Source organism: Sebastes umbrosus, chromosome 23 (assembly GCF_015220745.1).
Source record: "Sebastes umbrosus isolate fSebUmb1 chromosome 23, fSebUmb1.pri, whole genome shotgun sequence".
Taxonomy (NCBI): domain Eukaryota; kingdom Metazoa; phylum Chordata; class Actinopteri; order Perciformes; family Sebastidae; genus Sebastes; species Sebastes umbrosus.
In genome coordinates, this window is record NC_051291.1 from 7,377,761 (window position 1) to 7,391,019 (window position 13,259).

At 40.1% G+C, this 13,259-nt stretch overlaps 1 protein-coding gene across 1 annotated transcript in view; it reads right to left on the reverse strand.

The window, feature by feature from the left end:
• The window catches only part of plxnb2a (plexin b2a), a 147,069-nt gene that overhangs the window by 30,421 nt on the left and 103,389 nt on the right, over window positions 1-13,259 (reverse strand). The window contains exons 4-15 of the mRNA XM_037761177.1: window positions 12,652-13,169; window positions 10,946-11,281; window positions 10,500-10,638; window positions 9,891-10,036; window positions 9,603-9,782; window positions 8,457-8,591; window positions 6,429-6,529; window positions 5,540-5,666; window positions 1,419-1,587; window positions 1,203-1,314; window positions 999-1,110; window positions 9-110 (exon numbers count right to left, since the gene is read on the reverse strand). Coding sequence (XP_037617105.1) covers window positions 9-110; window positions 999-1,110; window positions 1,203-1,314; window positions 1,419-1,587; window positions 5,540-5,666; window positions 6,429-6,529; window positions 8,457-8,591; window positions 9,603-9,782; window positions 9,891-10,036; window positions 10,500-10,638; window positions 10,946-11,281; window positions 12,652-13,167 — 2,175 coding nt within the window. The 5' untranslated portion in view covers window positions 13,168-13,169. The remainder of the gene's footprint in view (window positions 1-8; window positions 111-998; window positions 1,111-1,202; window positions 1,315-1,418; window positions 1,588-5,539; window positions 5,667-6,428; window positions 6,530-8,456; window positions 8,592-9,602; window positions 9,783-9,890; window positions 10,037-10,499; window positions 10,639-10,945; window positions 11,282-12,651; window positions 13,170-13,259) is intronic.

Sequence of the window (13,259 nt, forward strand, 5' to 3'; positions counted from 1 at the left end):
GATCTCACCATGTAGATGTCCAGGTTTCTTCCCTGGAAGCTGATGGGGATTTGAAAGCCTACGGGGATCAGCAGCGGCTCCGGAGACTCAAACTGAGGACAACTGCCAGACTTCACCACAGAAAGACACGCAGGAATATTAACACTTTGTAAAGGAAAACAGACGATACACCAACAAACACAAGGCTTTCATCCAGGAGACCGCTGTTTGTGTCTCGTGAGTCACGTTTCACTTTCACGTTACAATCAGCTGTTCGTTCACGTCCCGTGTTCACAGCGTCAAGTTACATTTTTACTGTACAAAAGTAGTTTTAATCCCTAACATGATGTTTTTTCCTAAACCTAACTATAGTGGTTGTGTTACCTAAACCTAAGCAAGTGTTTTGGTTTAATTAACAACGTTAAGCATGTTTTTACTGCGGCGGAAAAGTGACGGCGAGGGGTTGTTAAGCACGTGTTTGCTGCGACCGAAAAGTGACGGCGAGGGGTTGTTAAGCACGTGTTTGCTGCGACCGAAAAGTGACGGCGAGGGGTTGTTAAGCATGTATTTTCTCCGACTGAAAAGTGACGGTGAGGGGTCGTTAAGCACGTGTTTTCTCCGACTGAAAAGTGAATGCGAGGGGTCGTTAAGCACGTGTTTACTGCGACTGAAAAGTGACAACGAGGTGTTGTTAAGCACGTGTTTACTACGACCGAAAAGTGACGGCGAGGGATTGTTAGGCATGTGTTTACTACGACCGAAAAGTGACAGCAAGGGGTTGTTAAGCACGTGTTTACTGCGACTGAAAAGTGACACCGAGAGGTCGTTAAGCACGGGTTTATTGCGACTGAAAAGTGACGGCGAGGGTTTGTTAAGCACGTGTTTACTACAACCGAAAAGTGACGGCAAGGGGTTGTAAAGCACGTGTTTACTGCGACCGAAAAGTGACGCCGAGGGGTCTTACAAAGTGCCGGTATGTGACGAGTTAAGATGAGAAAGTGTTGACCAGAAACACCTACCTGTTGTGGTTTAACGATGTGATCTCCACCTACAGCATCATCGTTGTCGCTGCATCTGTGAGCCTGAGCGTTCCACTGACAGCCCCATTCACTGGTCACACACGCTATACACCTGAAAACACACAAACACACCACATATTTACATACAGGTGTGTGTGATTCAAGTTTATGCGTATAGGTGTGTGTGTGTGTGGTCCATCTTACGGTGTGTTTTGGTTCTTCCTGACTGTAGCAGCACAGTTGTAGAAGTGGTACTCTCCAGACGTCACCTTGATGTTGTCGTTCACCAGAACTTTGACTGGGACGGACACGTAGTCTGAAAACACATAAACACAAACACATATTTAAAGGAAAAGTTCGACATTCGCTTATTCGCTTTAATGGACAGGAAATGTCCACAAAATAAGAAATGCTTCCTACCTTGCTGGTCGGGAGTGGGCGGGATTTCCGAGGGGTCGGGCAGCGAACAGGTGACCTGCACCTGACTGTCCTCAATGACGACCACGGCGCCGCTGACGTAGGAGTCGAACTGACACTTCAGCCTATCAGAGCTCCTCAGATTGGGGAGAGCCGGTATGTTGATGTAGACCTGGAGAAGGAAGTGGGATTAAAGGAGGACAATAAGACCGGGTATGACAGAGTAACAAGTATTGTTTGTGTCGCCAACATCTGATTTATCTTTCGCCTCCAATCACGCTTTATGTAACCTCACAGTGTAGTACTAATATATATTGTACATTTTCTGGATATTCATCAGTTTATAGATTAAAAAAGAAATGGGAATATCTATTTTTGGCTACTTTTGGCCAATCAATTAAATACTTGACAATGTGCTTCATCACATTGATGCAAATATCCTGTAAATCCAATTTTGCTACGAAGCAGTCCTACGTATTGAATATGCAACTCTGCACACAATGACCCAATACAACCAATAATATGAAAGACAGGGCTACTTTGAAGACTTGGAGGTGTGGTTGAAAGCTCCAGAAGCTTTAAACTTGGATTATTTTCTTACATATGCTGTTACCAAAGGTCAGCAATGAACATCCATGCTCAAAAACCTCTTTACATATGATCATATTCAGCGGTGGAAAGTAACTACTTAAATTAAACCACTCAACAGTATAAAACATGAGCAAAATTAGCTCTACTGCAGCTAACAACAACATTAAAATGCATCTTGTATGTTACTGCATTAATTACAATAACCTAATAGTAGCCTATAATAATGTAACAATGACGTAAGCTTGTGTTTACAACGTGTGAAGTCGTGTTCACGATATGCTTGGCGTTCAAGTTGTGAGAACACCGCTGCTAAGCAACGGCAATATTAACGTTACTGTCGGCGTCTAGAAGCCACAGAGGCTACGACTACGAGACAACGGTCGCCATGTTGAGAGCCATGCAGAGGCAATACAAATGCTGATATACCCTGAAAAAGGTAAGAGAATGTATGTGTGTGTTAAGAGGATGAGTGTGTTAACAAGCAACAGAGAGTGTAAGTGAGAGAAATAGAAAGAGTCCAGCTGGCTGACCTTGATAAATTGTGCATACGTCTGACTGTGTGTGTGTGTGCAATCATGCAACCATCATTTGTCCATGTGTGTGTGTGTGTGTGTGTGTGCAGTAATAATTACTATTCAACTGTGCTGTTCAGACATCAGCTTCCTCATTAGTCCTCGCTGACCTCAACCGTTTTAATTTCGCTGCTGAAGTTTTAATTTCAGACTCCCTGATGTTTGGTAACGGAGAGAAGCTCTTAAATGAATTCACCGCAGACTTTCTCCTCTTTTTAAGAATATAAAGCTGCAGGAAGCTATAAAGTTTTACTTAAAGCCTAAATCCAACTGTCTTATCAGATTAAATCCACTAACTAGGGGCTGCAACACCGACGATAGTCCCAAACTCTCTTAATTAAGATGCAGCAGATTCATCTATCTGGGCCCAAAAGAGACTCTCTTGTTAGCTGAGGTCAAACTTTAGGAGTCGTCTGCTGCTGGACGCCGTCCCAGCAGAAACCAAACGCCTCTCTCAAAGGATTTACACATTAATGAAGTCCAGATTCAAACACTCAGGACTGCTGATGTACAAAGTTTTTGTACTTGTGACTTTATACGATTGCAGCATCTCTATTAGAGACACATTGTGATGCACGACACATTAAAATCACATTAAAATGAGCAGCGCTGCAGACTTGAAGGTTGATTAGACTGAGGTCTTCTTCCACCTCTGGTCATTTGATCCATTGTTAATGTAAACATTAGGATTATTGCAGCTTTAAAGTGTAGTTTTAACCTGAACAATGAAACATCATGACATGTTGCTGAAAGCTCCAGAAGTGCAGTAAGAATTTTATGACAAATTATTATTTTGAAGCTCAACGGTGAAACTTCAAGCTCAATACAAAGCATGCATTCGATTATCAGGCTTCAAATTTACATATAAAGAGAGACCTGGACGATGTTTGACTTTAAGAGAACTTGAATCTTTAAATAGACTTTAAAAAAACAGCTCTGGAAGTAACAAGACAAACATGAAACTACACGCAGAGTCTTCCCAGTTGCACGTTAAAAAGGATTGACCTCCTTCTATTTGCATAATGTTTATTATAACCTGACCTGATTGTAATTAACACGCAGACATAATGTTGTTTTATTTATCATGTCTGATGAGGACGACTGTGAGAATTAAAATGCTATAATCTACATATAGAACAGATCCGACCTGAGCAGCTTTAAGTTTTGATTCCATTCAAACTCGCCGACATCTGACTGCTGAGGCAATAATTCAACGACATGATGAATAAGAATTATGCATCTTATTTTGTGAACGAGCTGAAAGTGAAGTCGTAGAGTAGAAAGGCATGACGGGAGGGGAGGTCAGTGGACAGTCTGGTGCCGTACATCTTGAAGGGCGACGTGTTTTTTCTCAGCTCTTTGATCAATTCTCATTAATGCAGAAAGTTCAGCTGCTATTCTGTATAAAATGGCTGCCACAGCATTTTGATTATGAATTTTATAGCGTTATAGAAATCAGTTTGCTCATCATAACTTTCATGCTGCTGGCTGTGATCTTTTCCATCTCCCAGAAATTATAAAGATAAGAGTTTTATTCTTACTTTAAAGGTGCAACGTGTAAGATCAGGCAAGAATTTTTAGTTTTAACGAGGGCTGTCAATCAATTAACATATTTAATTATACGATTAATCGCATGATTGTCCATAGTTAATCTCAATTAATCGTTTTTTATCTGTTCAAAATGTACCTTAAAGGGAGATTTGTCAAGTATTTAATAGTCTTATCAACATGGGAGTGGGCAAATATGCTGCTTTATGCAAATGTATGTATATATTTATTATTGGAAATCAATTAACAACACAAAACAATGACAGATATTGTCCAGAAACCCTCACAGGTACTGCATTTAGCATAGCAAATATGCTCAAATCATAACATGGCAAACTGCAGCCCAGCAGACAACAACAGCTGTCAGTGTGTCAGTGTGCTGACTTGACTATGACTTGCCCCAAACTGCATGTGATTATCATAAAGTGGGCATGTCTGTAAAGGGGAGACTCGTGGGTACCCATAAAACCCATTTTCATTCACATATCTTGAGGTCAGAGGTCAAGGGACCCCTTTGAAAATGGCCATGCCAGTTTTTCCTCGCCAAAGTTCAGCCTAACTTTGGAGCGTTGTTTATCCTCCTTCATGACGAGCTCGTATAACATGGTTGGTACCGATGGATTCTTTAGGTTTTCTAGTTTCATATGATACCAGTATTTTCACTCTAGCTTTAAAACTCAGCCGGCTACGACTTTTCTGAATGTGTAGATGAATTGTCTGTGTACTTCTGGTTGCAGACTCGCTTGCTCTGAATTGCCCCTAGAGGGACAGATAAAGTATTTTAAATTGAATTTTAAATCAGAATTGACCGTTTACTAAACCCCTAAACTCTACATGTTGAAGAGGCATTCATGGGGCTGTAGTGAAACAGATACAAAGAGTTTGGATGTTTGTTTTTTTAGCCCTTTCTGAACAGAAATAGATTAATCATTGTGTTTATCTGCTCTAGATGAAGGCTGCAGGCATGCATGGCTAACAGTGTTGTTGTTTCTTTTAGCCCTGTCTGTGCTGTTGCTCATGTGTGATTCACCGAAACGAGGTGTCATCAGCAGTTTCTGGGTGTCACAATATTTCCGAGGGGGACATTATTTCACTTTATGAGCTGAATCAGCCGGAGTTGTTTTCCAAAGCAGCTGTCAGCACAAACAATACAGATGATTCTACGCAATATACATCTGGCTCATATCCCAAAAATGTAAATCATAATGTCACGTGCATTAAAAATGTTATTTCTTTGCAACTCCCCCGAGGGAACCCTGGAGGGTCCACGCACCAGAGGTTAGGGACCGGTTTGAGATGCTGTTTCAGGAGGTTTGACTGGTTCAGGTTGAGCAGCGCTCAGCAGGAAGTCAACATAGCTCAGGGTGGTTTCACTCAAACATACTGTACATGTTCATTCACATCGCTCTCTACCTGCTGCGTCTTCTTGCAGCTGAGGTTCGGCGGGTCAAAGGCCTGGATCTCAACACACTGTTGATTGGGCGACCACAGCCAGGTGTTGTTCTCCCTCCACCTGCTGCACTCCTTGTTCCGGGTGCACCTGGGAGAAAAGCAGATGGCAAGATCGCGTCAAGTTTCACGAATCTCTCGAGTGAAATATTTTCCAGATTTCATTAAATAACTGGAAAATGTATTATTTATTAGGTATGTATATTATTTATTTATTTTATACAATTAAAGTCTTAAATTCACGAGAAAAAAACTCAAAATTTACGCGAAAAAACTTGAATATTCTCTGAGATTAAAGTCATAAATTTACGAGAAAAAAAAAATCGCAAATGTAAGAGAATTTTTTTTAATATTCTCTGAGATTAAAGTCGTAAATTTACAAGAAAAAATTTACAAATTTACAAGAAAAAAAACTTGATTATTCTCCAAAAATAAAGTCGTAAATTTACGAGAAAAAAACTCAGAAAATGTACAAGTGCGTTTCCATCAACTACTGTTAAACAAATATTAGGAGCATCAAGATAAATTATGGAAATATGGCTTTTATGTTTGTTTCATGTATTAATGTGAAGAAGGTCACAGTCTCCTCATCACTCCACACACATCTAATGGTTTTGTCTCTTTAGTGGATGTTTAAGTCACACTATTCATGTACGTCATGATTTATTCACTAAATCTGTTTCCATTGCACTTTGTGACATTTTGTTCTCATCCAACTTTTCCACCTTTTTCAAGTGTAAAAACTTTCCACTGCAGTTTATTTATGCGGAAATTTAAAATGCGCATACAAACAAGTGGATGGAAAAGCACTTAATGTTTGTTGAAACCTCTAAACACACACAGAGTGACTCACTTTCCCTCCAGGACACACCAGCCACAGTATGGATCCTTCATGGAGACGCAGGACTGGCAGTCTGTCTTCAAGTGGCAGGCCTGGACGGGAACCTTGGTGATCTGCATACACATGACAGACAGACTTTTATTGTGAAGGAGCTGTTATTGTGGACAACATGCAGGAGCATAAGGGCAGAAGGTAACCCTTAGATGAGGACAAAACAAAGAAAAAAAACCTTAAAAATCCACTAATTTAAAACTGGTATTCTCTTTTGTATGGAGGACGGAACCTGCCAAAATCAAAAATAAATATTCTTATATTTACTTATTAAAAATGTATAAATAAATTAATGACAAGATATATATATACGTCATTAAATGCAACAAAAATAATATAACATTTTGAATAAAAAATTAGCCATTAATTAAGTGATAAAATATGACATAAATTGATATTTCTGTTTTATTTGCTTCGTTATTTATTTATTTTATTCTTTATTTTGTAATAATTCAAATAAATAAATATAAACAAATAAATGAATATATATATATATATATATATATATAAATAAATAAGACATTAAATGTAGCAAAAATAACTATTAAACATTAAAAATAAATATAAAAAAAAAATAAAGAAGCAAATTAAAATGCTCAATTTACGTCACATTTTATCAATTAATTAATTATTTTTGTTACATTTAATGACATATATTCATTTATCAAGTCATTTATTTATTTATTCATTTATTTTTTATTTTGGCAGGTCCCGTCCTCCATACTTTTGAGCCCCGTTTTTAGCCTGTATTTGTTTACATTTTTGCAAATTAGCCAATAACAGCATGCCGAATCATCTATAAGCAGCTCCTGTTTGCAGTGTACCCATGGATGTACAGACAACTACTACTGGATTACTGTGATACTGAAGAAAAGTTAAAAATGTGATAAATCTTAAGCAAGTTCTGCAGCATTTTTCTTTCTATGATTTCTAAGTGGATTTATGGATGTTTATTGTCAATGCACATCGAAGATAAAGATATCCTCAGGAAGTGAAAGTCACACTGAATTATATGAACATATGCTTCATGTCTGTGTGTTAAGATTTAGTTTAGATTAAGTTATGACTCAGAGAAGGAGTGAAATTTTGAGGTCTGAAATGGACGCCGTACAGAGTAGACTTATGATTAAAATATGATTACTCCTGTTTTGTTTTTGCTTTTTGAGAACGAACACCTGAAGAAGAAATGGATGATAAATCTGGGATTCATTTGGTACATGTGTTTTGGTTCGTCGGTTATGATGCTGCCAAGATGAATCATGTGTTACACCCAAGATATGTGATACATTTAAGTATTATGTGTAAACAGAGTTTTATACAGCTCTAGACAGTATTTCAAAACCGATCCTGTGAGATGAAACATAAATAAATCCGTCATTTAACAGTCTTTGCGATCTTCCTTTAGTATTTCCCTGTACAGGGAAGGTATGGATGGTATTTTAGTAGAGGATTTCTTCCAACCAGCTGTGGAAATAATTTAAATCCTGTCAAGAAGAAGAGGCCGGTCTAATAAATTTAAATGAGCAGCTCGTAGCATCGTATCTTGACTTGATGAAAGTGAGCTGCCCTCTTGAAACGCATTCTAATTAATTCATTTCTAAATCAATAACATCAATTTCACTTTCGGTGTGGCGGCGGAGAATGATGGCGACCGAAAAGATGAAAGGACAAAGGAGAGAGAGAGAGAGACAGATGAAGAGAAAGAGGCAGGGGAGGAAAACAAAGAGAGAGCGAGTGAATAAATCAATGGCTGACTTCTGTGTGGTAATGTAGACGGATGTATCGGTACAAGAATGAATAAATGATCAAATAAGACAGAGAGAATAAATGAAAGACTCATTAAGTCCTGATGGATGACATGAAAACGTAGAAGTAAGCACACGACTGAGTCCCTGACCTTCTGTATGTGGCGACGCGGAGGTGTTAGATGGATGGAAGATTTGGCAAAAAAGAATAATCAATGCGTCTGAAAGTGTGAGTGAGTTTGACCTTTTTCTCGGTGGTGATGTACAGGTGCTGGAGTCTGGAATCGAACAGCAGATTCTTGTTGACCTTGTCTCCCGTGACTTCGCCCGGCGCCCGCCCGTACACCTCGGGATGGGCCGACAGATGCACCTTCAGCACCTGCACAAAACACAGAAACTGCATTAACACACCTTTATATTTGAGTTTCCTGCTTTATGCTCAATAAATGCTGCTTTTTCTGTACGGACTATACGACACGTTACACCAAAGGACGCAGAGTAGAGAAAAAAGGTCCAACTTTATCAGGACAGAGGTCATTCACATTCAAGTTTTGTTTATTATTTTCTAAAATATATGTGGGGAGGATTTTCCCCATCTTTTTTAATGCTTACCACAAGAATGATAATGGTAATTTAGCAAATATGTGTTATAATGTGATGCAATTTTTATGTTGAAACATGCTGAGCGAGGCCTAAATGATGAATCTGAACATTTACTTTACAGTAAAGACTACAACTGCGTATTACATTACATTGTAGGTGAAAAAAAGCCGGGGAGGCGGGTAATATTCCGAGAAAAAACTCAGAATGTACGACATTAAAGTGGTAAATTTACGAGAAAAAACTCAAAAATGTACGAGAAAAAAACTTGAATTTTCTGATATTATTAAGTCATAAATTTGCAAGAAAAAAACTCAGAAATACTTCCAAATTTAGCTGCCATCTGAATTTTGTTGTGCCTAAAGTAGTGTTCTTATGGTAAGGATGTCATGTTTTTTGCGTGCTCTTTTTATTATTAACATAAATTAATAATAATATAATTAATATATTTTAATGTTTTTCTCGTAATTTTGTGAGGTTAATCTCAGAGAATATTTTAGTTTTTTCACATAAATTCAGATTTTTTTTTTCTCTTTTGCTCCGTAATTTATTTATTTTTTACCTTCAATGGCCCTAATACACCGTCGTAAAATACAAACCTTTAACAGCATTAGAAAACATTAATGTCTTAATGATTTAGATTTAACCGTTTCCACGTTTGGGCTCATATTGTACATGTTTTAACTGACTATAATGGGAAAGGTGAATCCCCGTACACACTGGAAAAATAGAGAGGAATGTGGGAAAAGAAGGAATGTAAATAAATGGCGAGACAAAAGTCAGTGTTTACCTCTCCGGTGGCGGTGCCCAGGAACGCCACAGCGTGCCCCATCTCCACAGCCACAGCCACGGCGGTCATGTGACCCTTACGGGCCAATTGGGGCTCAGACGTTAAGGCGAACTCGGCCCTGCTGGCCAGCGGGGAGGGCAGGAACTCGGCTCCACACTTGTATTTGGTTGCCATGCTTTTCTAATAGAGCAGAAAAGAAATTACAAGTTAAACATTCATATTATTACAGAGTTATTGTGAACAGTTTCAGTCTCTCTTTATCTCCGACTCACAGACGGGTTTCCTCACCCCACTACTGCTGCTGCACGGATCCTCAGACTTGGACGAGTACGGCGAGTAGACGGCAGTCTTTCCGTTAATGATGCCGTTGTAGCTGTAACAGGCTCCTAATATCTCCACCAGCTGCTCATTAATTGAGCGAAGAGGGTACATGCCTGCAATCAGGAGCAAAAACAACGTTTGTACCTGTCAGTTTCCTCTCATAATAATAGACACATCTGAGTCTGTGTTTCCTGGTAAACCAAAGAATAAAATGTCAAAAATCACTAACCAAATTTAAAGCGATTGAGACCATAAACTCATGTTTACAATATTTACTGAGGTAATAAATCAAGTGAGAAGTAGGCTCATTTTCTCATAGACTTCTATACAATACAATCAGACTTCTTTTTGCAGCCAGAGGAGTCGCCCCCTGCTGGATATTAGAGAGAATGCAAGAAGTTCCCACTGCTAAATCTGCGCCAAAAACTAATCACTTTCTCCTTGTCCCATGGCCAAACTTTCTGCCAAATCTCAATGAAATGTTTTGACATATTTTGGACATTCTGCCAACTAACAGACAAACAACAGCCAACATAAAATATCATAAACATCTTCAAGCATTAAGGCGACACCTACACATGGCTGAAGTAGACGGGTCTTCATCAGACGTGAAGGTGACAAACAGAACCTTGTCGGAGGCTGAAACCGGTCCATACCGGCCTGATGTGTTCATAGTGTGAGCCAGAACTTCACCTGGTGTGGCTACGTAGGCAGCCTGGGAGACGAGGAGGAGATAAAAGAGCTGAATGTTAGATATTCACACTAAAAATATGTATTTAGCTGATATATAAAAGAGGTACAGTGAGAGTGGAGACCCCAGAAATTGAAGCTATTTCAGGTTCAGAAGCATTTTAAATCCAATTTATACAGTTTTTCAGGGGTCAGGAGCGAGGCATTCTCAAAAAGGTTCCAATTTAAGACAAAGTCATCCACATGTAAAAATGTCCAAATGTGTTTTTCTGAGTCACTGCTGCCCTTTTAATAAAACTGCTGACCGCCTATCCAGCGGCAGGCATCATTACCTGAGCTTTGTTGTACTTGTTGGTGTCGTTGGTTTCGCTGCAGTTGAGCTGCAGCTCCGTGTACGAGTAGTAACTCTGGTCGTCCTCGCACATCCTGGAGATGAAGGTGAAGTTCTTGGTGTCCTGAACCCCCAGCGTTCGCGAGAACAGGAAGTACACGAAGCCGCCGTCCTTGAAGACGAAGCGGAAGTCGTGGAGGTACCGCAGGACGAAGGGGTTGGCCTGCACCGCCGAGGCCTCGATGATGTTGTCGAAGACCACCCAGTCGCCGTAGTCCTGGAGGATGCGGGTGGAGATCAGCTTGGTGCTGTCGTGGCCGCCGTAGCCCTTACCGACCTGAGACGGAGGAGACGATACACTCATGTAAAGAGGCCGTGGGAAAAGTCATTTGGTCATTTAGACTCATACAGTAGGTCTACTACTTTAACTACTCTGCTAAGTGAAGTGAATTTCTAGCTCTTATTTCTAGTATCTCCAATTCCTAAGCGCTCCCCAAACCACAAGTACTTGTTTTTATATCCATTTTTCTTCATCTGTTAAATCCCAGTTGTCAGATTTGGCTTCGACTCCGCTGGTCGGAGACTTGACTTTCTGGAAACTCGACTCCCCGAAGACTTGATTTGACTTGAGAACAGAAATATTAAGGCTCAAGTAAAACTTTAGACACATGTCTCCGCTTTTGACCTGGTAAAACACCAGAACAATAACAGTCACATTTAATCCTTTGCATTGCATCCACCACCTCTGTGGACACTTTTAAAAGAAACTTTAAGATATACAGTATCTTTTTAGCCTGGCTTTTACTAAAGGTGCCTAGTCATTTATTGCCTTGGTTTATATGTTTTGTAAGTTATGTTAGTGACGTGTTTTCCGTACTTTTTGTTACGTTGTATTGTACTTAGTTTACGTTTAATTTTTAAGGCCATCCATGACGTTTTTCCTAAACCTAACTGAGGTGTTTTGCTGTCCTGCTGGTACTGCACCTTCATACAGGCGTGTAATATTCATGCTATCCCCTGGTGGACAGGCGGGTCTCCTACATGCTTTGGCGAGATATTGGGTTGGCCTTTGACAAACAGAGAGCCAAGACGGCAGCATAAAAAATTTCACATAAAAGCACAAAAACAGACTTCAAACAAGAAACAAATGACATCACACAATGACTTCAGTATCAGGACGTATTCATTCAGTGGTCAAATACTCCTTCATCCTGTTGTTAGAATCTTCCATGCTTATAAAATAATCTAGTTTATAATGACTCACATCAAGATGAGGGAGCAAAAACTTGAATAGCTCGTACATAACTTGTCCGCTTGACCGAAAGTTGCAGCTACTGATTGTTTTAGGAGTCAGTGGCGAACATAAATGAAGAGGCAGTTTGTGTAATATGGCCTTATTTATACTGATGGTAAAACATTCAGATTTGATTAGAAGCACCATCGAAAGGTTTTATGATGTGAAGGAAAGAGAAGAAATAACATCATGAAACATCTTGTAAAGACTTCACTGATACTGTGTGAATAAATAAAATAAATAAACATTGAGATGAGTGCTCATTTCCCATATGGCTTGCCAATTTAAATCCTCCGTTCTCCACAAATTACAACTTAATTGTGTTTTCTCTCACAACATCACAGATGCAGGTGATCATTTATATTCATTTTTAGTTATATGTGTGTGAGTGTGTGTGTTTAATAACTCCTCACCAGGAAGACGGTGAAGTTGTCTTTATCCTTTGTGAAGTATGACATCACTCCCACCACGGAGACGCTCTCCTCGGCGCTCGCCACGTACGACTTCTCTCCTTTGGTGTCGCTGAAGTAGATCAGGTCCTCCACTTTGCTCAGGTTCCTCAGCGAGCAGATGCCTCTGTAGATGCTGCCGCAGACCACCAGTATGTCCTTGGCCTCCTGGACCAGCAGCAGCTTGTTGTGGTTGTCCGTGTCCACGGCCTCATCGCATTCTTCGGTGACGGGCGGCGTGCAGTGCCGGTTGTCCTTCTTGGGGCCCGTCTCGGTGCGGGACTCGACCTGGAGGTCGCGGTTCAGCTGGTAGAGGTAGTTGACGGCGCCGACGTAAAGTCGACCCGAGTGAGGGTCAATCACCACGTTGTTGATCAGAGTGTCGGAGGGGAACTCCGTGTTTTTACCGTGGGAGGGGATGAGGTAAATGGTTGCCAGGGCGACGAGGGCAAACTGCCACGCCCACCACCGCTCCATCATGTCTGGTGGAAAAACACAGAAGAGAAAGAAACGTTACATTTTTCCTCCATAGTTTTTTTACTGACTTATCGTACGATATATGGACATGACCT